Raw genomic sequence first — 25,087 nt, forward strand, 5'->3', positions numbered from 1 at the left:
TTTTATGTATTTTGTTATGCTAATTGAGTCTGATGTCCCCCAGTACTATGCTCCTGAGTCTTACTGTAGTTATTAGGTGCCATCAAGTCAGTTCCAACTCATAGCTAGCTGCCTTATGTACAACAGAGTGTAATACTGCCCGGTCCTGTGCCATCCTCACAATCATTGCTTTGTTAAAGCCTATTGTTGTACTGCTTGTGTCAGGCTATCTCATTGAGGATCTTCCTCTTTTTCACTGACCCTCTACTTTACCAAGCATGATGTCCTTCTCCAGGAACTGGTCCTTTCTGATAACATGTCCAAAGTAACTGAAAGGAAGTCTCACCTTCTTTGCTTCTAAGGAGCATTCTGGCTGTACTTCTTCCAAAACACCTTTGTTTATTCCTCTGGCAGATCATGTATATTCAATAATCTTTGCCAGCACTATAATGCAAAGGCATCACTTCTTCCTTGGTCTTTCTTATTCTATGTCTATCTTTCACATGCATATGAGACCATTGAGAATACCCTGGTTTTGGTCAGGTGCACCATAGTCTTCAAAGTGACATGTTTGTGCAGTGCAGTATGTCCTTTGATTTCTTGACTGCTGCTACTATGGGCATTGATTGTGGATCCAAGTAAAATGAAAGCCTTGACAATTTCTATCTTTTCTTAATGATGTTGATTATTTGTCCAGTTGTGAGGATTTTTATTTTCTTTATGTTGAGATGTAATACACACTGAAGATTAGTCTTTGATCTTCATTAGTAAGTACATCCAGTCTTCTTCACTTTTAGCAAGCAAGGTTGTGTCATCTGCATATCACAGGTTGTTAATGAGTCTTCCTGCAGTCCTGATGTCATGTTCTTCATGTAATCCAGCTTCTCAGATTATTTGCTCAGCATACAGATTGAATAAGTATGATGAAAGGAACTCTGAAACACACCTTTCCTGATTTTTAACCACACAGTAAACTTTTGCCTCTTGGTCTATGTACAGGTTCTGCATGAGCACAATTAAGTATTCTGGAATTCCTGTTCTTCACATTGTTACTTATAATTTATTATGGTTCACATAGTTGAATGCTTTTACATAGTAAGTAAAACATAGGCAAACATCTTTCTGCTATTCTTTGCTTTCAGCCAAGATCCATCTGACATCAGCAGTAATATCCAGGTTCCAGGTCCTCTTCTGAGTCAGACTTGAATTTCTGGCTGTTTGCTGTTGATTTATTGCCGTAACTATTTTTGAGTTATTTTCAGCAAAATTTTACTTGGGTGTAATAGTGATATTTTCTGATAATTTCCATATTGTGTTAAATCACCTTTCTTTGGAATGAGCACAAATAGGGATCTCTTCAAGTCAGTTGGCCAGGTGGCCATCTTCCATATTTCTTGGAATAGATGAGTGAGTCCTTCCAGCGTTGCGTCTCTTTTTGGAAACATTTCACTTGGTATTCCTTCAGTTCTTGAAGGCTTGTTTTTCACCAGTGCCTTCAGTGCAGCTTGGACTTCTTCCTTCAATACCATCAGTTCTTGGTCGTATGCTCCCCTCTGAAATGGTTGACCATCAACCAGGTCTTTTGGTACAGTGACTCTGTATTCCTTCCATCTTCTTTTGATCGTTACTGCTTCGTATATTTTGCCCATAAAATTCTTTAGTATTGCAATTCAAGGATTGAATTTTTTCTTCAGCTCTTTCAGCTTGAGAAATGTAGAGTGTGTTCTTCCCTCTTGTTTTGCTAACTCCAGGTATTTATACATTTCATTATAATACTTTGTCTTCTTGAGCCACTTTTTGAAATCTTCTCTTGAGCTCTCTAACCTCATCATGTCTTCCATTCACTTTAGCTCTTCTACATTCACAAGCAAGTTTCAGAGTCTCTTCTGACATCAGTTTTGGTCTTTTCTTTCTTTCCTGTCTTTTTAATGACCTTTTACTTTCTTCATGTGTAATGTCCTTGATGTCATTTCACAACTTGTCTGGTCTATGGTCATTAGTGTTCATTGTGTCAAATCTCTTCTTGAGATAGTCTCTAAATTCAGATGGGATATACTCAGAGTTATACTTTGGCTCTCATGGACTTGTTTTTGTTTTTTCTTTAACTTCAACTTGAACTTCTATGTGAGCACTTGATGGTCTGTTCCACAGATAGTCCCTAGCTTTATTGATACCTAGGATTTTGAGCTACTCTATCATCTCTTCACACAGATATAGTTAATTTGATTCCTGTATAGTCCGTCTGGTGAGTTCCATGTGTAGTTGTTGTTTATATTGTTGAAAAAGGTTACTTCCAAAGCATAGATCATCAGTCTTACAAAACTCTTATCATGTAGTTTCTGGCATCGTTTCTATCACCACTGCCATATTTTCCAAGTACTATTCCTTCTTCTTTGTTTCCAACTTTTGCATTCTAATCACCAGTAATTATCAGTGCATCTTGATTGCATGTTTGCTCAATTTCAGACTGTAGAAATTGGTAAAAATCTTGAATTTCTTCTTCTTTAGTGGTTGGTATGTAAATTTGAACAGTAGCCGTATTAACTGGTCTTTCTTGTAGGCTTATAAATATTATCCTATCACTGACAGCATTGTCCTATGGCAGATCTTGAAATGTTCTTTTTGTTGTGGAACGTGATGCCATTCTGCTTCAATTTGTCATTGCCAGCATAGTAGATCATATAAGTGTCTGATTTAATATGGCCAAAACAAGTGTATCTCAGCTCATTAATGCCTAATATATTGATCTTCAAGTGTTCTATTTCATTTTTGATAACTTTTAATTTTGCTAGATTCGTGCTTTATACATTCCATATTTGATTACTAGTGGATATTTACATCTGTTTCTTCTCTTTTGATTTGTGTCATATCAGCAAATGAAGGTCCCGAACACTTTACTCCAGTCCACATCAAGGTCACTTCATATTTTGTAACCTGAGGGGCTCATCTTCTGGCACTGTATCAGACAATGTTCCACTGCTATTCATAAGTTTTTCACTGGCTCATTTTTTTAGAAGTATATCACCAGGTCTTTCTTCGTAGTCTGGAATCTCTCCTGAAATTTGTCTACCATAGGTGACCCTGCTGGTATTTGAGACACTAGTGACATAGCCTTCAGCATCACAGCATCATACATGCCACCACAATATGACAAACAGACGAATGAGAGGTGTTGATACCCACTAGGGTTCTTTTAAGTAATTTTTAAAAATGTGATTAGTTTTCCTAGTATAAGCAAATTATTCTCTCTCAACTTACTTATCTTATTTCATATCAAATGCTGACAGCTTCAGTTTGAGAAATACAGTAAGATTAGTGAATCAAAATGGGAAACTTGGCAAAAGTATTTTTTTTTCAAGAGACTAGAAATGAAGGAATTGGAAAGAGTTGTTATGTTGCATACACTTCTTGAAGTCAAACAGTGTTGAAATTATGTTCAGTATAATCAGATGAAATATATATATGTTTGAATTAATGTAATACATAGTTAAAAATAAAGTCATGACTAGTTGATTTAAGTCTTGACTAACGATGTATTATTATTCCTTTATGAAGTGAATAGAAATTTGCATAGTGCTTTATTGATTCAATTACTTTTCAGTAGTATAATTAGCAAAGCTTTATGGTATTTTTTTCTTCACTTTTTCCTAAAATTTAAATTTTGTTTACTTCTGAACTAAATCAGACTTTTGTTTAAGTAGTTAATAGTCTATGAATAATAATTTAAACATCTGTGGGACACTAGTAACATTAGTTCTTATTTATAAGATAAAATATTTATAAAGCATTATCAAATACATTATTTCATTTAATTGCTGTAAGCTTGCGATAAGTGACTTAAGACTATCTTCATCCTTGAGGTGTGTTAGAGAAATTGCTCATTCTGATTCCTCTAGAACTTAAACTTTGGGCCTATTATTCCAGATTCCCTGTTGTTTTCACACTGTAGGTTAACATTTGGTAGGATAAATAATATTTTTACACTGTGAATAATCATTACCTAAAGCATATCTGTAATTGATTTAGATTTTTATTTATCAGCTCTTATATGCCAGTCATGTAAATCAACATGTATTTCTGTGAAGCGTAGTTTTAAATGTCAGATTTTTCAAAATGATCTATATAGGTAGTTTACTATAGTTTTTGAAAATGAAAGTCTTAACTATTAATGTCAAAAGAAATTAAAATTAATTCTACCTACCTGTTACAGTGTATCTTAGAGAATATGAGAGGGCTACCTTTGAGGAGCTACATGTATAATGTACATTATGTTTTCCTGGTGTTAATATTGCCACTGACAGCCATTTATCTTTTTAGGATACTTTCCTGAAAGCCTGCATAAGAACCATAGTTTCATGAAATACAGTTTGACTAATAAGTCTTGACAAGGATTATTTTGAAAGCAGTGGTTAAGTGGGATAGGCAACATGTAGGCTCATTACAGGTGAGCATATACTTTGGAGGTCCAGGCTAGGTGTCTTGAAACCAACAAGAAGGAAGGATACGGCCTGATGAATGGCTTTAAAATAAGCATCAGCTCCTAATGGTATCCATTCCTAAATCTATATTTTATTTTGAACTGCAATTTAATATAATATATTCTATTTATTAGTAGGAGAGATAGATGTTTTAGGTATTCAACAGACAAACCTACCTATAAGCAGGTACTAAGATTTAGTCTTTAAGCACTTAACTTTAACCCTTGCTTCTCTCTCTCTAGGAGGGGCTATCTGTAGGCAGCCTTTGTGATTGAGGATAGAGCAGCAGCAGGAAGCAAGAAATGTTAGAATTCAAGAATCCTGAATTCCCAAATAAGGAAGGTTTCCTGTCTTACATTTAAATATGGGTTTGTCTGAGCTGGGAATTTACAACGCTTCAGAATACTAGGGTATGTTTTACTGAAATCATTAGGAAGATTATTTTTTTCTATCAAAATTGCCTCTTTAAGTGATAAACCTTAGTACAGAGTACTCACAGTAAAAATGTATGCTGTGTTTTAATACACATTACACTGTAAAGCAATGATCAACTTCTGTTTTATAGTTGCATCACAGAGTTCAGTGAGTGATGATATTGAACTTCTTTATGAAGCTAATTAAATATTTCTAACATTGAAATGAATGTCATAATAATTTAAACAGGTGAATAATTGGAGTATTTTTGTTGCATATAAGGAAAACAGGAAATTTGGGATAATGTTCTTCAAAACTAAAATCACATTTTTTAATTTGTTAGTAAAAATGTTTCTATATTAGTTTTAAATAACTTTTTTAAACCATACAATTTAGGAATTAAGTTAGTTTTTCCTAATGGCACTAACTCTACTTTATAAATGAAAATTAAAATATCTTTGAGAGTTTCTGGGTAGAATAGCTGCTGGTTAAAAGGATGAGATACCCTTGGTAATGCCTTAAAAATCAGGCCAATCCAAGCTTTTTTTTTTTTCCCCCTATTTATAAAATTTTTCTGTGAAAACTATTTGGTCATCACATGTTTGATGCTTTAATATCTCTTAATGATGATGTCTTTGAACTTTGGTATTTATTAAAGTAGCCTTATAACTTTTCTTATATATTAAGAAATTAAAAGTCCACTTTTAAAAAAAAGCTGTTTTTATTTCTTTATCATTAAATTATCCTTTTAGTCCCTCTTTATTGACATTTACTACATAGACTTCACTCATAGTAAACTGGATTTCTTTTCTGTTTCCTTTCTGATGGATAGATAGCATCACTTCTCAATAACAATGTTGTTGTTGTTAAGTGCCGTCGAGTCGTTTCCGACTCATAGCGACCCCATGCACAGCAGAACGAAACACTGCCCGATCCCGCACCAGCCCCACAATCCCTGCTATACTCGAGCCCATCATCGCAGCCACTGTATCAATCCATCTCGTTGAAGGCCTCCCCCTCTTTCGTCGACCCTCCACCCTACCAAGCATGACATCCTTCTCCAGGGAATGGTCCCTTCTTACAACATGACCAAAATAGGTGAGACGAAGTCTGGCCATTCTTGCTTCCAAGGAGCATTCTGGCTGCACTTCCTCCAGGACAGATCTGTTAGTTCTTTTAGCAGTCCATGGTACTTTCAGCATTCTTCGCCAGCACCACAACTCAAAAGCATCAACTCTTCTTCGGTCTTCCCTATTCATTGTCCAGCTCTCACATGCATACAAGGTGATTGGAAATATCATGGCTTGTGTCAGGCGCACCTTAGTCCTCAAGGAGATATCCTTGCTCCTCAATAACAATAGCAAAGGTATTTTGTCTGCCACAGGAAGCTTGTTTTCTTACCTATGCATTCCTTAACTTGGGAGTATAACTCAATTTTAAGAAATTTTTCTAATGGCTGAGTCTGAGCCAAAGAAAAATCTCATAATTTATTTTTCTAGAGCTCTGGTAGCATAGTGCCTAAGGCACTTGACTGCTAACCAGAAGGCTGGCAGTTCAAACCCATTAGCCACTCCTCGGAAGGAAGGTTGGGCAATCTACTTTCGTAGTGATACCGCCTCGGAAACCCACGGAGGGGTCGCTATGAGTCGGGTCCAACTTGAGGGCACATAACAACAACAACAACAAGCATTAACTAGAAGATTATCGTAGTGCCTAAAGCACGTGACTGCTAACCAGAAGGCTGGTGGTTCAAACCCACCAGCCACTCCTCGGAAGGAAGGTTGGGCAATCTACTTCCGTAATGATATTGCCTCTACTGCCTCGGAAACCCAAGGAGGGGTTACGATGAGTCGGGGCCAACTAAAAGGCACATAACAACAACAACATAGGTAGTCATAACATATAGCAGTGGGTTTTTGTTTTCTTTTTGTTTTTATAATAACAGTGGAGTCATTTCTTCAAATGAAATCTTAGACAAATCTATGGGAGTTATACTTAAGGAATACAGTGAAAACATGAAATCTTACTCAAAACTTCATTATTTGAAACAGATCAGAATGGAATGGCTCAGGTTAAAATATGGTAGTTTGAAAATTGTAAAGGAAAGACTGCCATTTGGCTGATGTCAACAAAGGAAATTTAATGAAGATGACGAGAAGATGTAATTCCAGGGTCTTTGAAAGATTCCGTATATCTGATAACAGGATAAGTTTCTTGAACACTGGCTTTCTTTGGATCTCAGTTTTAACAAATTGAAATAGATACAACAGTAAAATGAAATACTTTAATGTCTGTATGTATCATGAAGGTTGCAAATTCCAATAAAAAATAGTTAAGGACTCATGATTTTCACGTGTATATACATCATGTTGCAGATTATCATTTTTTGTTAATAAACCAAGTGTTTTTTCCTTGTTAGTCATTTAAGCTAGTTGAAGTTTAGAAGACCTTACACGGTACTTAGTATATGCCACACATCTTTTAAGTGCTTTGTACTAACTAATTCAAAACTGCAGAGTTAAGTGCATTGTTAACCTCATTTTCACAAATGAGGTAACTGAGGCACAGAGAGACTATCTACGTAACTTGCTCTGGGTTACACAAAGACCCACACATTTGAAACTACGCTATAAATCCAGAGCCTCTACCTGTCTTACTAGTTTTTAAGAAAACAAATTTTTATTTTTTTTGTTTTTTTTTCTATTTCTGAATGTTTGTTTAAATTTGCCTTTAAAATAGAAATAAAATGAATTTTTAAATTTTGAAAAATAATAAACATTGGATAGTCGTTTAAATTATAAATGCAGTATTACTATAACCTAGTAGACTAGGAATTTCATAGGTAAATGCCAATAGATAAACAATAATCATAGAGATAGTTATGTTGAATTCTTTGAACTATTAATTGCTATTTAAATTATAAATGCAGTATTACTATAACTTAGTAATAAGGAATTTCATAAGTAAATGCTAATGTGATAAACAATAATCACAGAAATAGTTAGGATGTTGAATTCTTTGAACTAGAATTGCTGTTTGCAATGCATTATTTAAAAGATGTTGACAGCTTTGTGCTACTTACAGCAAAGCTTCTTAAGGTCAGGCTTTCTGTAAGGAAAGTAATAGCATGTTAAATCCATATTACTTGGAAGTAAGCTGAGCTGGCTTCTACTAGTCTGAACCCATTTAATATGGTGAGATCACATTTCCTAATTTAGATGTGGTAAAGCATTTTTCTATCAAGGTGTACTTAACATAGGAAAAGAAAAGTTACAGAATGGTCAAAAGTAACTCAGTTTATATTTTGGCTACTCCCAAAGTGACTCTTGCACAAGGGTCATATGTTGTCTGTTCTACCTATAATTGTATAAACATTATCTTGATACATGCCAAAGCCTAGAAAGGAAAAGTTCCCAACGTTTTCTCACTAAGGAATGATATAACTTATCTAGAGGAGCTCTGGTGGCATAGTTCCTAAGGCATTTGACTGCTAATCAGAAGGCTGGTGGTTCAAACCCACCAGCCACTCCTCCAAAAGAAGGTGGGCAACCTACTTCCGTAGTGATACTGCCTCGGAAACCCAAGGAGGGGTCACTATGAGTTGGATCCAACTCTACAGCAGTGCATTGTGTTGTTGTGTTGTAGAGTCCCTTAGAAGGAAATTATCATGAGGCTAAAACCATGGCTATTTTTATCATCCTTAATATATTACCATTTGGCATTTTATTCATAGGCTGGAGAGTCTTCCCTCCTACCCTAGTAGAAACATACTCCATCTTAAGTTATTTAAATAATATAAACCCACCCACTCCTGTCAAGTTAATTCCAACTCAGTGATCCTGTAGGGCAGAATACAACTGCTCCATAGAGTTTCCAAAGATGTAAATCTTTATGGAAGCAGACTGCTTACATCTTTCTCTTGTGGAGTGGCTGGTGGGTTTGAACCCCTGACTGTTTGGTTAGCAGCTGAGTGCATTAACCACTGTGACACCAGGACTTCTTAAATACTGTAAACCATTCTTACAAAAATATTTAATAGTATGACCAGAAAAACCCTATAATTGATGCAGAATAATTTTTAAATACAGGAAATATATCAAGATAAATAAGTTGATTTAGAAGTAAAGTGATCAAAGAATCTATTTCCTTAATATGTAATGAATGCTTACATATAAAATTCAAAAAGATCAATATCCTATTTTAAAAGAACACCAAAAAAATACAGTTTAAAGAAAAAAATAACAAATAACACTTAAAAGTGTGAAAATACGCTCAACTTTACTCAAAGGAAATGTAAATTCAAACTTATAGTTAAGAATGAAGTATCTCTGCATTACTAATATGGATTAATCTAAGATACATAATTAAAAGAAAAAAAGGTAAAATTATTTAGCATACAAATAATTGTGGTATGTTATAGATTATATTAAAAAGAGACACATTATATGTATATGCATTGGCAATGTCCAAAAGATACATCAAGAAACTGCTTGAGTGAGGAGGGGAAATCTGGGTAGCTGAGATAATCCTTCATTTTCTTCATATGTTTGAAATGTTTTTATCATGGGTACATATAATTATCTAAAATAACTAATTTGGGGAGATGGCTATTAAGTCATAGATATAAGAGTTGTAAGGAGCCTGTTCAAGCCATTCCTTTTACAGATGATTAAGCATAACAGCTTTTGATCTCAGAGTTACTGGTTTCAGCCTACTGTTTCTTCATTATACTGTTCTAAAATGGGCAGCAGGTATTAACAGATGTTATCTCTCTTGTTCATCATTATAGTCTAATTAATCTAGCATGTACTAGGTGCTCAGTAAATGTTTAAGTGGAAAGAAGCAAATTTAAAATATTTCTTGCTCTGGGCATGGTACAAGTTGACAGTATTTTATCTCTTTTATCATTAGGAGGAAAAAGTATTTTTCTGATTTTTCTTCTTACAGTGAAAATCTTACCATACGTATGTTTGGTTTAGTTTAACTTCAGTCTATTCTAAAGAAAGTTTTAAAGTTATAATTTGTTTGTTAATCCTTTTTCAGACATTGGCTTCATGTCCTATTGATCGAAAACCTTTTCAGGCAGTGTTTAAATTCAATGCATTGGGAGGTTGTATTAAGGTAAGACTTAGATTGTGTTTTGCAACATGAACTGTATAACTTTAATTGAGACAGTTTTGCTTTCGACTAGATTTCTAGTCTGAGACTATCTGAAAATTGTTCCACTTTAGGTTTATGTGATTATCATTCTTCCTCAGCATGACAAGTTCCCCACCTTTTAACAAGGATACAGAAATTAGGGCCCTTTCTGCCTTTGCCCTCTAAAGAGAGAATATCCATGGTGGTTACCTTATGATTTCCCACAAAATGTATTAGATCTCTGATGCTCCAAAAGAAGTTTCACAGTTAGACTTAATTATGTTGTTGTTGTTATGTGCCGTCGAGTCGGCCCCGACTCATAGCGACCCCTCCTTGGGTTTCCGAGGCAGTATCACTACGGAAGTAGGATTGCCCAACCTTCCTTCCAAGGAGTGGCTGGTGGGTTTGAACCGCCAGCCTTCTGGTTAGCAGTCAAGTGCTTTAGCCACTATGCTACCAGAGCTCCCAGACTTAATTATAGGATCCTTAAATTCTCGGAAGGAAGGTTGGGCATTCCTACTTCCGTAGTGATACTGCCTCGGAAACCCAAGGAGGAGTCGCTGTGAGTCGGGGCTGACTTGATGGCAAATAACAACAACAACAACAAATTTTAAAATGTTAGAACTTCCTGTATTTCAAAAATATTTACTCATCAGTTGGATAGCATATGAAATACATTACTCCATTGAAACAATGTTTGAAATGGATTCAATGACCAAACCCCACAAAAATTTAAATTGTTCAATACCTGGAAATTATGTTTTTATGGAAAACGTTAAAATGTTGAGAATATTAAAGCAACAAAATTAAACGTAAAATGGTGTTTTTCTTAAGTGCTAGTACTTGAGGGAAAGTGAGCTTAATCAGAGAATGATAAAGGGGTGTGTTGGAGACTTCTCACAATTTCAAGGGTAACATGAGCAGATGACCCTGGTCTTTTGCTCAGTCTATTTTTATTGTAGTGCTTTTAATCATAACTTTTTTGAAGTGTATACACACATATCTCATTGATGTTACTTATGATATGAGTCATGATCTTTGTTGACATTTTTTGACTCACAAAAAAATAAGAATAAGAAATAGGAACACATTCCTGAGTTTAATGAGTAAAGGAAGAAAAGGGGAGAGCTGGTTAAGTAAAATGTGTGGGAAGGTGATTTCTTGAAGTATTGTTAATAAGTAATGAATGATAAATAGTTAGAAATGAAAACATGTAGTATATGTACACATAATCCCATTAATAGGAGAAACAAACTATTCCCAGATAGCACTATTAGTCCATGGCAGCTTGGTTGCTATATATGTGAATAGGAAAGTGGATGGAACCAGTGTATAACAACATTGTTCTCAGTGGAGGTATTTATATTTTGTTTTCATATTATTTTTACTACATGAATTCTTGATGATGCAAGGCATAGACCTGATTGCAATTCAAGTAAAATGACATATATAAAAAATGATTTATGTAACTGAAAGACTTAAAAGATATTTCTTGTCATATGGGAACTTTTCCACTTTAATTGTGTAACTTGGAAAAAGGTATGACATTATGTAAGTGTGTGATGTTCTAATCAAAATTTAAAGCATGGCTTATCTGAACGACATACTCTCTTTTTCTCCAGACTCTATTATTGTGTTGCTCAAGATTAACATGAACTAGTTCCCAAAGAAAGGAGCTCTGGTAGTTGTAGTGCCTAAGGTACTTGACTGCTAACCAGAAAGCAGGCAGTTCAAACCCACTAGCCACTCCTTGGAAGGAGGGTGGAGCAATCTGCTTCTGTAGTGATACCACCTTGGAAACCCAGGACTCAGTGGCACATGACAACAACAACAGTTCCCAAAGATAGTTTCCCCTGAAATTTTGTTCTGTTGCGTCATTGAAATTTAGTTTTTTTGTTTAGAATAAAGATGTATGTTTTATTTATGTATTTTTCTTAAAAGTTTGGTGCAGTGCTAATCTAATTTTGTCAGGCTTAAAAGATGTTTCTTGTCATATGGGAAATCGTCCACATTCTCTTAGTACCTTGCTCTGATCTTCTTTTGAGTCTGTCACTTTTTTATCCTTCTCCACCTTATACCTAAACTTCTTGGATGAGTCTATATTTGCTTACTCCCTTTTCTCAAATCTCATTCACTTCTTAATTCCCATTTAGCTTTTACCTCTATCATTTCACTTTATTAAAACTATCCTCACTAAGACACAGAATAATCTTCTGACTGCCAGATCCCATGTTATTAACCACCCTTTACTTCCTTTGGCTTGCAGGACATCCTTCTCTTGTGGTTATGTATATATGTTTGTCTGTCTTACCTGATGTTTGACAATCTGCTTTACCATCTTAATCATTGAGGTTCCTCGTAGGATTTTCCTTTCTTCAATTAGTTCTTTTGGTAGATTCTCTCCCTAAATCGTCTCAACTATTTCAGTAGCATTAAGTACTACCTGTATTTGAATGGCTTCTAAAACTCTGTCCCTAGCCCAGAACTCTTTCCTGAGAACCAGACCTTTATTTCCATCTACTTGCTGCATAGCTCCACCTAATAGGCCGAATCATACCAAACCTATTGCCATCGAGTCAGAATGGACAAATTCAAAACTCATCTCATCTCATCCTCTCCAAGCCCCCTCTCCAAGCCCCAGTTGTTAGTAATACCACAGTCTCATCACCCAGATCAGAAATTTCTGGGAGTTTGCCCTTTTCTCTCTCCCTCCTCTTTGCCTCTTCCTTCTGCTTATTGTCTTTAATTTGTTCCTTCTCTGCTCATTGTCTTTAATTTGTTCCTTCTCTGCTCATTGTCTTTAACTTGTTCCTTTTCCATCCCTCAGCTTTTTCCTCTCTGTAGGTTTTCATGCTGTCATCTAAGCTAGTGCTGCCCAAAAGAAGTATCCTACAAGCCACTAAGTAATTTTACATTTTTAATAGTCACATTAAAAAAGTAAAAAGAAACAGGTAAAATTAATTTTAATAATATGTTACTTAATCTTGTCTATTTCAGCATATAACTATTTTTTATAAGTGTTGAGAATTTACATTTTATTTTTTGTACTAAGTCTTTGAAATCTGGTGTGCATTTTCACTTACAGCACATCTTCATTCAGATGAGCTACATTTCCAGTGCTCAGTGGCCACATGTGGCTAGTAACTATTGTCTTGAATATCACAGATCTAGAGTACTGAAGAGCTGTCTTAGCTTTTATAATCTCTTAACTGGTTCATTCTCCACATCACTGCCAAAGTTATCTTAAAAACCAAATTTGATCATCTCATTCACTTATTTGAAAATGCCATGTAGTCTCTGATGACTGTAGAACTGTTTTCTTATTGAAGATCCTTCATAGCCTAGCAACAATATATTTCATCAATCTCATATTCTGCTACTCTCTTCTTCCCTGTCTTCATCAGCTTCTCACTATTTGCAGACATATGAGGCTATTTCATAACTCTGTTCTTTCTCCCATCTAAAATATTTTTCCTTAGACAAATTCCTGCTCATTCTTTAAGACCAGCTTATAAATCAGCTACTCATTGGAGTCTTCTCTGACTTCTCAAAGTTAGTTTTCAGTCTTACCTGTGCACAGAAATCTGTGCTCATATGTCTGTCACATGTACTTAAGGTATTTGAATGCCTATCTCTCACTATTTTGATGCGTATAGCACACTTAAAAACTTATAGTTTAGCATGCTTGAGTAAATAAAGCATATGTATTTGGACTACTCTTTTTCATCCAGACAGCTTTAATTTTTATCATTTTATGAGAGAATTGACCATTTAACATTTGTGATACTGGCTTCTACCTCTAAATAATTGCTTTTGCTTTTCTTACAGGTTCAAGTAAAAAGACGGCCAGGAAAAACAACAGACAAGAAAAATGAAAGCTCTTTTAAGAAACAGCTCTCCTGTTATGAAAATTCTAAAAGCTGTATAAGGTTAGTGATGAAATTCGGGAGTAGAATCAAAATGAACATGACAAGAAGTTAATAGGAAAAAAAGTACTTTTTTTTCTTATGAAATAGGGTTTAAATATATTTAATTATTTCTTTGAAAGCACACACTTGATCATTTAAGGAAGGGGAATAAAATTTGAACTCTTCTTCATCTTTGGTGGAAAATTGATTTTTGTTTCACTTTACTGAAACTTTGTTTCCATGTTTAGACTGAAACTTTTATAACTTAAAATGAAAATGTTAAAGCAGTGTCAATTTTTTATAAGAATTTCGGAACTCTTACTCATTTTTGTACTTACCAAAACCCAGTAACAGTTAATGGTTAAGCATGTGTCTTCATACCACACTTTGATTAACACTGCAGTAGTTATTGTGGACAAAAAGTAGAAAGTTAACTAATGAGCATAGCGTTCTTCATGAGAGTTATAATTGAAACTGTCCATTTATTTATTTATTTATTTTTGCTAGCTTATGTTGTAAGAGGCACTCCCTATGACTATTTAACAAATGTTTTTCAAAAAATGTTGAAGGTGTTTAGATTTGCATCTTTAACTGCTATTGTTAAAACCATTGCCCTCTTATAACATAATTGCTTTGAAAAACATTGTTTAGTACTCCAATTCAATAGGAATTTAAATTATTTGTTGAACTGAATTGAATATTAGTACAGGCAGTCTCCCTGGGTTAAGAATGAGATCCATTCCTAACTGTGTGTTTAAGAATTTGTAGGTCATTTGGAACAGGTGCTTAGGTTTCTCATTTAGCTTTTCTTTAATATAAGAAAAGGAGCTCTGATGGCATGTGGGTAAAGCATTCAGTTGCTAACCAGAAGGTTGGTGGTTTGAAGCCATCTGCTACTCCATGGGATAAAGATGAGGCAGTCTGCTTCTCTAAAGATTTACAGCCTTTGAAACTCCAAGGGCAATTCTGCTTAGTCCTATAGGGTTGCTATGAGTCAAAATAGACTCAGTGGCAGTGGAATTGGTTTTAGTGCAAGAAAAGGCTCAAGCCTTTTCAGTGATGTAAAACCTGCACATGCAGTGATTGTGATGAAGAATTTCTTAGAAATTAGGGGCTGGTTCAGTTGCTTCACAGTGAGGGCAAATTTATATAAACAGATCTTGAGCCGAAACATCACTGCCCCAATCAAACATAGCAGCTGACCACACTGCTTTGAATGTGTGTGTGTGTGTGTGTGTCTGTCTGTCTGTCTGTCTCCGTGGTCCTGCCAATAAGTGAGTCTCATATATCAGACTCCTGAAAGACCTCACTGCTGCTTTCTAAGTCCTCTGTTCCAGAGCTTTGACCCATAGTGTTTCCTGTTCTGTTTGCTGTGATGAGTCACCCAGATAGTAAAAATTCAGGTCTGTTCCTGTTTTGCTCTGTTGGCTGTGACAGAACAGGTTCAAATCAGTGCAAAGTCCTGCTCAAAGAGCATGTAAGAGTTGTCCATAAGTCAGGCGTTTGTAATTGTTTGTACTGGAAATTTATCAATGCTTAAAATAACTTGTTCTAAACATTTAAAATTCAAGCTTATTTTGATTTAAAATCTATTTAGAGCTGTCCAAAAGTTGTATTTTTAACTCTATATGTTTTCATCTTCATAATAAATTCTATATTATTCTTTAGTGTATTTCATCAGAATACTAATTTCTTAAGAGAGTAAATTCATTTCATTACTAAAACAGTTGACAAAAGACCTTGATATTTATTGAGCCCTACCACTAATTTCTTAAACTGTAGGTCCTTAGACCTTAACTTTTAGGGAGTTATGGACTTCTAAGAATCTGAAGAAAGCTACAAACCTCTTTCTGCTGCAAAAATAAGCATGTTTATGAACATGGAATTTTGCATGATTTCAAGGTATTTATGGAACATCTGTCTATTCCCTTGAGCCCCACAGTTAATAAGAACTGATTAGAATAAATTTTACTATTTTTTTTTTAATTGTGATTTGGGTGAAAGTTTACAGAGCAAATTCAGTTTCCATACAGCAGTTCATGTACACTTTGTCTCATGACATTGAGTACAATTTACCACAATGCAACAGCATATATAAATATGCCCTCACTGTGAAGCAACTGAACCAACACCTAACTTGTAAGAAATTCTTCATCACAGTCACCTTCACTTGCTGCATGTGAAGCTTTTAAATCACAATGCAACTACCTCTTCCCTGTGTCCTTCCCTCCATGCACTTCTGCCCCCTGAGCTATGTCCCTGTGCATACACAGACCTTCTATTCTCCCATGATTGTTTTCTCCAAGGAGTTTATCTGCCTAGTGTAAATGTTCACCTCATATGCCTGCCTTTTGTTTGGCTAGAAGCCATAGGTGTGGGTTCAATTCCAGACCTGAAGGGCAGCTAGGGATCATAGTCTCAGTGGTTCCACTAAGCTCTGTCAGACCAACAAACCTGGTCTCTCTCTTTTTTTTTTTCCCCAAATTATTTGTAGTTTTGTTCCACATTGTTCTCCCACTCTGTCCAGGATCTCCTACATATATCCTCCTCCAAGTGGTTGACAGTGGTAGCCGGGTACCATCTAGTTCTTCTGGTTTCATAGTCATACAGGCTAAAGATCGCATGGGGTACCAGTCTCTTGGACTAATTGTTTCCATGTATCTACGTTTTCTTAATTCTTCTTTGCTCTGGATGAAGCAAGACCCATCGTTGCATCTAGATGGCTGCTTGTAAGCTTTTAAGATCCCAGTCACTACTCACCGAAGTAGGAGGTGGAACAATGTTTTATGTAGTGTGTTATGCCATGGATTTTACTAAAATTTTATTATTAACTATTACTGAGTCATTTTTGGTCATATTTCTATTTGTTTGCATAGTAGGTACTAGAAGTCTTGTCTTAGGTAAAAGAAGAAATCCTTTTGCTAGCTTCATTCTTGTTACAGCTTCTTCTACTGGCTGTCATGGTTATCATTTTTGTACTCAGAATTACCAATTCTCTTGGCTCTTGCTGAGGGTGCATTGGTTATTACTGTATGACCTATGAGACTCAAATCTGTATTGGGTCTAGTACAGCTGAGTTGGTTCACATGTCTAACTGGTTTTTCTCAGGAATTTGTGGGGAAATAGCTGATGCAAAATATAAGCTCTCTTTTACCCCCTGAGTTAGATGTTTAATGATTTCTCCCAAGGTGAAAAATTCTCTTGGCAACTGTGGGATGTTTATAGACATAGTTTTTGGAGTCTTATGAATGTTTTTAGCATTTCCTGTCATTCAGTCTTCTGTTCACTGCTTGTGTCTGGTCTCCCTAGCATGAGACAAGACTCATTCCATTTTGCCTTTTCCTTTTAAAGTACTAAAATCCTTACACTTCCCCTTTCTGATAATTTTTGCCAGTTCCAGAGAAGGGATTGGGATAGTATTTTGTGTTTTGGCAGTAAACTTCTATGTTAAGTCATTGGAGTAGAGAATGACAACTCGTCATGCTGTCTTTGCAACAGATTCTTAATAGCCCTTGGAAAGCAAGTAATATCTGCCCATCTCTCTTCTAGCCAGTCAAGATCAACCAATAAGATTATCATTTAAAGACTAAGATGCTATAGTTCAGTATACATTAAAATTTGTAGCTTGACATTCTGATATCTTATAGGAGTCTTTTAGAATGTTACTTAAATCATTTATCAGATTTTAAAGATAGTTAATAAAATTTAGTGTATAATAGATTTCTTTTTGATAAGCAATGAATTGAAAATCAATAAGCAACAGATAGTTTTTCTTAATTATTGCACCTTTTTTTTTATTGATATCTACAGAAAAAAAGCTATCATAAGAGAAGATCTATTAAGTACACAATTATGTGACTTGAAGATGATACATAGTAAGTGACTTTTTGCTTGTTTTCTATCCTTTTTGTTTGTTTGTTTGTTTTTAATTTAATGGTTATGCCCAGAGGTCTCATTGATAATACTGGAATTTGAAATTTGGAAAATAGTCATTGTGCACAGAACTCTACTGAGCTCTGTTTATTGTTTTAATGCCTCTATAAATTTTGCTTTCGTGGAATTATTTATGTTGTTCCTTATGCTTTTTTTCCTTTGTACTGAGCTTGGAGAGAGGGAGGAAGGTGTGTGTGTGTGTGTGTGTGTGTGTGTGTGAGAGAGAAGAAAAAAGTTTTTCCCAATTGCTTGGCATTTAGCAATCTACAGTATGGTCTTATTCCACTTATTAATGCAGAAGCCCTTGGGGAAGATGAGATAAAATACCTGTGGGCCAGTAGTTATAAGTAGTAGCAATGCATGTCTGTGACAGCAGGAAGCTAATTCATTATTTCCATATGCAGTCATGATTTGGCCTCTAGCCACATTTCTATTGGAAACTTTTCTTGGAACTAAAGTACCTCTTACATATTTACATACATTAGCAGTTAAATATTTCTGTCTTTTGTTTGCTCCAAAGGATAACTTACTCTGAGGTGTTTTAAGGAAAGAGGTGAACATTGGTTTTCCAGGCTAGATTACAATGGATTTTTATTTTTAAATAAGATTAATGAACTCATTGTTTTTAAAAGTAAATGATACATGAAAAAATGTTCCATATTATTTGTTCTTAGGGAAATGCAAATCAAAGCCATAATAAGATAACACTTAACATCAGCTAAGATTGCTATTATTTAAAATACAGAAGATAACGAGTTGACAAAGATGTGGAGAAACTGGAATTCTTAGTGAACTGCTGGTGGGATTGTAAAATGTTACAGCCACTGTGGAAAACAGTTTCACAATACCTCAGAAAGTTGAACATAGAGTTACCATAGGACACAGCAATTTGATCTTCAGTATATACTCAAGAGACTCAAACATATTAACACCAATGTTCATAGCAGCATTATTCACAACAGCCAAAAAGTGGAAACAACCCAAGTGTCCATCTACTGATGAATGGATAAATAAAATATGGTATGTATAGGCAATGGAATATTATTCAACCATAAAAAGAAATGAAATTTTGGTACATGCCACCACATAGATGAACCTTGAAAACATTGTGCACAGTGAAATGGCAAATGTAAAAGGATAAATACTGTAAGATCCCACTTACATGATACATCTACAGAAGGTAAATCCTTTGATAATTGGTTACCAGGTCCTGGAGGAAGGGGGAAATAAGTTTAAAAAGTAAATACCTTAAGAATATGTGGGTTTTTTTTTCTGATTTAATATGACTTCTTAGGTTAAATTTACAGATTACCAAGTGTTCTATCTCTGATAATTTATTATTGTTGTTGTTGTTGTTATTTGCCATCGAGTCAGACCCAACTCATAGTGACCCCTCCTTGGGTTTCCGAGGCAGTATCACTAGGAAGTAGATTGCCCAACCTTCCTTCCGAGGAGTGGCTGGTGGGTTTGATATCTTGACTGCTGCTTCCATTGGTGTTGATTGTGGATCCAAGTAACAGGCACCAGCCTCTGGTTAGCGGTCAAGTGCCTTAGGCACTACGCTACCAGAGCTCCTGAAAATTTATTAGTAAAATAAAATTGCAGTAAAAGTTTGTGGTTTTTTTTAAGCTGTTTGTTTTGAACTATCATCTTTAATGACTAGATTAGCATTTTTTGTTTTTCTACGTCAGTGCTATAGATTAGTATCTTTTTTTTTTTATGGATTGCCTTTGCTTAGCAAATCTACGATCTTTGGTGGTGTAGTGCCAAAGGCATTTGACTGCTATCCAGAAGGCTGGAAGTTCAAACTCACCAGGCACTCCTCGGAAGGAAGGTTGGGGAGTCTCCTTCTGTGGAGATACCAACCAAAAACCAAACTCACTACTGTTGAATCGGATCCGACTCATATTGACCCCTCCTTGGGTTTCTGAGACAGTATCTGAGACAGTACGGAAGTAGATCGCCCAATCTTCCTTCCAAGGAGTGGCTGGTGGGTTTGAACAACCATCCCTCTGGTTAGCAGTCAGATGGCCTTAGGCACTATGCTACCAGAGCTCCTTCCATACAGATACTGCCTTGGAAACCCAAGGAGGGGTCCCTATGAGTCAGATCTGACTCGATGGCAGTGAGTTTGTTTTTTGGTATTTAATGGTTAATGGAGCTCTGGTGGCATAGTGCCTAAGGCATTTGACTGCTAACCTGAAGGCTGGCAGTTCAAACCCACCAGCCACTTACCGGAAGGAAGATTGGGAAATCTGCTTCCATAGAGATACCACCTTGGAAACCCAAGGAGGGGTGACTATAAGTAAAATCAACTCAGTGGCTGTGAGTATTCATTTTATTTATTAATTGATTTTAAAGAAGAAAAACTGTATGTAAGTCTGTATTAGTTTACTGTTGTTGTTAGTTGCCGTCGAGTCAGCTCTGACTCACAGTGACCCTGTGGATAACAGAACAAAACACTGCCCAACCCTGTGCCTCCCTTACAATCCTTGCTATACCTGAGCCCATCATTACAGCCATTATGTCAGTCTATCTCATTGAGGGCCTTCCCCTTCTTCACTGACCCTCAACTTTACGAAGAATGATATTCTTCTCCAGGGAATGGTCCCTTCTGACAACATGACCAAAGTAGGTGAGATGGAGTCTGGCCATTCTCGGTTCCAAGGAACATTCCAGCTATACTTCTTCCAGGACAGATTTGTTCTTTCTTTTGGCAATCCACAGGGCTTTCTGTATTCTTTGCCAATACCACAACTCAAAAACATCAACTTTTCTTTATTCTTCCTTGTTCGTCATCCAGCTCTCACATGCATATGAGGCAATTGAAAATACCATGGCTTGAGTTAGACACACCTTAGTCTTCAAAGAGACATCTTTGTTCTTCAGCACTTTAAAGAGTTCTTTTGCAGCAGATTTACCCAATGCAATACATCATCTGATTTCTTGACTGCTGCTTCCATTGGTGTTGATTGTGGAACCAAGTAACAGGAAATCTTTAACAACTTTAATCTTTTCTCCATTTATTGTGTTGCTGTTTATTAGCCCAGTTATGAGGATTTTTGTTTTCTTTGTGTTGAGATGTAATCCATACTGCAGACTGAAGTCTTTAGTCTTTATCAGTAAGTGCTTCAAGTCATCCTCACTTCCAGCAAGCAAAGTTGTATCGTCTGCATGTCACAGGTTGTTAATGAGTCTTCTTCTAATCTTGATGCCATGTTCTTCTTCATAAGTCCAGCTTTTCATATTATTTGTTCAGCATACAGACTGAATAAGTATGGTGAAAAGATACAACCCTGACACACTCCCTTCCTGATTTTAAACCATGCAGTATCCCCTGTTCTGTTCAAATGACAGCCTCCTGGTCTTTGTACAGGTTCCTGATGAGCACAATCAAGTAAGTGTTCTGGAATTTCCATTCTTGTTAATGTTATCCATAATTTGTTATGATCCACACAATCAAATGCTTTTGCATAGTCAGTAAAACACAAGTAAACATCCTTCTGGTATTCTTTGCTTTCAGCCAAGATCCATCTGATATCACAGTGATATCCTTCATCCCACATCCTCTTCTGAATCCAGCTTGCATTTCTGGAAGTTTTCTGTCAATATACTGCTACAACCGTTTTTGAATTATCTTCAGTAAGATTTTACTTGCATGTGATATTAATGATATTGTTCCATAATTTCCACATTATGTGGGATCATTTTCTTTGGAATGGGTACAGATAGGATCTTTTCCAGTCAGTTGGCCAGATAGCTAGCTGTCTTCCAAATTTTTGGCATAGACAAGTGAGAGCCTCTAGTGCAGCATCTGTTTGTTGAAACATCTCAATGGGTATTTTGTCAATTCCTTGTTCTTTGACAATTCCTTCAGTGCAGTTTCAACTTCTTCCTTCAGTACCATTGGTTCTTGATCATATGCCACCTCCTGAAATGGATGAAGATCTACCAATTCTTGTTGGTACAGTGATTCTGTGTATTCCTTCCATCTTATTTTGATGTTTCCTGCTTCATTCAATATTTTGCCCATAGAATCTATCAGTATTACAACTCGAAGCTTGAATTATTTCTTCAGTTCTTTCAACTTGAGAAATGCCAAGCGTGTTCTTCCCTTTTGGTTTTCTAACTCCAACTGTTTGCACATTTCATTATGATAATTGATTTTGTCTTCTGGAGCTGCTCTTTGAAGTCTTCTGTTCCGCTCTTTTATCTTGTCATTTCTTCCATTTGCTTTAGCTACTTCCATTTAAGGGCAAGTTTCAGAGTCTCTTCTGACACCTGTTTTGGTCTTTTTTTCCTTTTCTGTCTTTTTAATGACCTCTTTCTTCATGGATGATGTTCTTGATGTCATCCCACGTTTCTCTGGTTTTCATTCATTGGTGTTCTATGCAGCAAATCTGTTCTTTAGATGGTCTCTAAATTCAGGAAGGATATAATCAAGGTCATATTTTGGCTCCCGTGGACTTGTTTTAATTGTCTTCAACTTCATCTTGAACTTGCATGTGAGCAACTGATGGTTTGTTCCACAATCAGCTCCTGGCCTTGTTTTGGCTGAAGATACCGAGCTTCTCCATCGTCTCTTTCCACAGATGTTGTCAATCTGATTCCTGTGTACTCCATCTAGTGAAGTCCGCATATACAGCCATTGTTTGTTTTGTTGAAAGATGGTATTGCAGTGAATGTCATTGGTCCTGCAAAATTCTATCATGCGATCTCCATTATTATTTCTATTACCAAGGCCATATTTTCCAACTACCGGTGATTCTTCTTTGTTTCCAACTTTTGCATTCCAGTCATCATTGATAATCAATACATCTTGATTGCATGTTTGGTCAATTTCAGATTGTAGAAATTGGTAAAAATCTTCAATTTCCTCATTTTTGGCTTTGTGGTTGGTGTATAACTTTGAAGAATAGTAGTATCAACTGGTCTTCCTTGTACAAAAAAACCCAACAAACTAAACTCACTCCATTGAGTCAAATCCGACTCATAGTGACCCCTCCTTCGGTTTCTGAGGTGGTATCTCTATAGAAGTAGATTGCCCAATCTTCCTTCCCAGGAGTGGCTGGAGGGTTTGATCATCAGGCTTCTCGTTAGCAGTCAAGTGTCTTAGGCACTGTGCCACCCAGGGTCTTCCTTGTAGGGGAAAGATATTATCCTATTACTGACAACATTGTAGTTCAGGATAGATCTTGAAACATTTCTTTGTGATGATGAATGGCATGTCATTCCCGGCATAGTAGATCACATGGTTGTCTGATTCAAAATGGCCAAAACCAGTCCATTTCACTAATGTGTAGGACATTGATCTTTATGCATTCCATTTATTTTTGAAAAGTTCCAATTTTGCTACATTCATCCTTCATACATTCCATGTTTCAATTATTAATGGGTGTTTGCAGCTGTTTTTTTTCATTTTGAGTTGTGCCACATCAGCTAATGGAGGTCCTGACAGCTTTACTCCATCTACATCTTTTTTTTTTTTTTTTTAATTGTGATTTGGGTGAAAATTTGCAGAGCAAACTCACTTTCCATACAGTGTTTCACATATACTTTGTCTCATGGCATTGACCACAATTCACCACAATACAACAGCTCCCCTCCCACTTCCTCCCGACAGTCACCTCTTCCCTGTGTCCATCCCTCCATGCACCCCTGCCCCTGAGCTCTCCCTGTGCATAAGTAGCCCATCTTTCTCCCATGATTGTTTTCTCCAAGGAGTATATCTACCTCAGGTAAATGTTCAACTCCTATGCCTGTCTTATGCTTGGCTGGAAGCCACAGGTGTGGGTTCAGTTCCAGACCTGAAGGGCAGCTAGGGGCCATAGTCTCAGTGGTTCCACCAGGCTCTATCAAACCAGAAAAATTGGTTCCTTTTTTTTTCCCCCCAATGATTTTGAGTTTTGTGCCACATTGTTTTCCCTCTCTATCCAGGATCTCCTACATAGATCTCCCTCCTAGTGGTTGATGGTGGTAGCTGGGCACCATCTAGTTCTTCTGGTCTCATAGTCGTATAGGCTGCAGATCATATGGTGTACTGGTCACTTGGACTAATTCTTTCCATGAATCTTTGATTTTCTTCATTGTTCTTTGCTCTGGATGGGGAGAGACCCATCGTTGCATCTAGATGGCTGCTTGCAAGCTTTTAAGATCCCAGTCACTAAGTAGGAGGTGGAACAATGTTTTGTGTAGTGTGTTATGCCAGTTGAGCTTGATGTCCCCTGTGACTATGGTCCCGAGCCCACAGGTTCAACTACTCAGTCCCTCTGGGTAGCTGGCTGTAACCAAGAAGTGACTACAACTTTGTCCCTTGTCAGCTCTACTATACACCTGGGAATTCAGATCATACAAATACACTTCTAAGACCATTGTCCTATACATGGTCTTGGGTACACTCCCCACTTCATAGACATACCTTATAGTTCAGCTTGTCCACCCATATACCCATGTTTGCCCTTCAGTGGCATCGCAGTACTGTATGTGCAAAAGGGTTCATCTTTGTCTGTACCTCCCATGTATCTCTCTTTGTCTTCCTCAGTGCCACCATGTTGATCACTCACATTTGGTACATTGCCCTTCTCTTCACTCAAATCAGTCCTTGTATCTAGCTGTCTAACAGTGTTCCCTCCCCTCCTCTCCCACCCCTGGTGACCAACAAAGAAAGTTTCCTTCCATAGATAAACCTTTCCTTGACTTTCACAATAATGGACTAATACACTATTTGTCGTTCTGTGATTGACTTAATTTCACTCAGCATAATGTCCTCCAAGTTCATCCACGTTATGCGGTGTTTTGCAGATTCTAGGTTATTCTTCAGGGTTGTGTAGTATTGCAATGTGTTAACCATTCCTCAGTTGATGGCACCTAGGTTGTTTCCATCTTTTGGCTATTGTAAATAGTGCTGCGATGAACATGGGTATCCATATGTCTGTTCTTGTCATGGCTCTCACTTCTTTAAGATACATACCTAGTAATGGAATGGCTGGGTCAAATGGTATTTCTAATTCCAGCTTTTTAAGGAATCACCATACTGCTTTCCACAGTGGTTGTATCAGTTTACAGGCCCACCAGCAGTGTATGAGAGTCGCAATCTCTCCACATCCTCTCCAGCATTTATTTTCTGTCTTGTTGAACATTGCTACTAGTGCTGAAGCAAGATGGTATCTCATTGTTGTTTTGATTTGCATCTCTGTAATGGCTAATGGGGAGCTCTGGTAGCATAGTGGCTAAGAC

At 36.5% G+C, this 25,087-nt stretch overlaps 1 protein-coding gene across 1 annotated transcript in view; it reads left to right on the forward strand.

Moving 5' to 3' along the window:
* Positions 1–25,087, forward strand: part of SCAF11 (SR-related CTD associated factor 11) — an 84,634-nt gene that overhangs the window by 21,904 nt on the left and 37,643 nt on the right. Inside the window, exons 3-5 of the mRNA XM_007937911.1 lie at positions 9,915–9,992; positions 13,839–13,939; positions 17,729–17,793. Of these exons, the coding sequence (XP_007936102.1) occupies positions 9,915–9,992; positions 13,839–13,939; positions 17,729–17,793 (244 nt within the window). The remainder of the gene's footprint in view (positions 1–9,914; positions 9,993–13,838; positions 13,940–17,728; positions 17,794–25,087) is intronic.

The sequence above is a fragment of the Orycteropus afer genome, unplaced genomic scaffold (genome assembly GCF_000298275.1).
Source record: "Orycteropus afer afer isolate SDZICR_OR568_19922 unplaced genomic scaffold, OryAfe1.0 scaffold00045, whole genome shotgun sequence".
In the NCBI taxonomy this organism is placed as follows: domain Eukaryota; kingdom Metazoa; phylum Chordata; class Mammalia; order Tubulidentata; family Orycteropodidae; genus Orycteropus; species Orycteropus afer.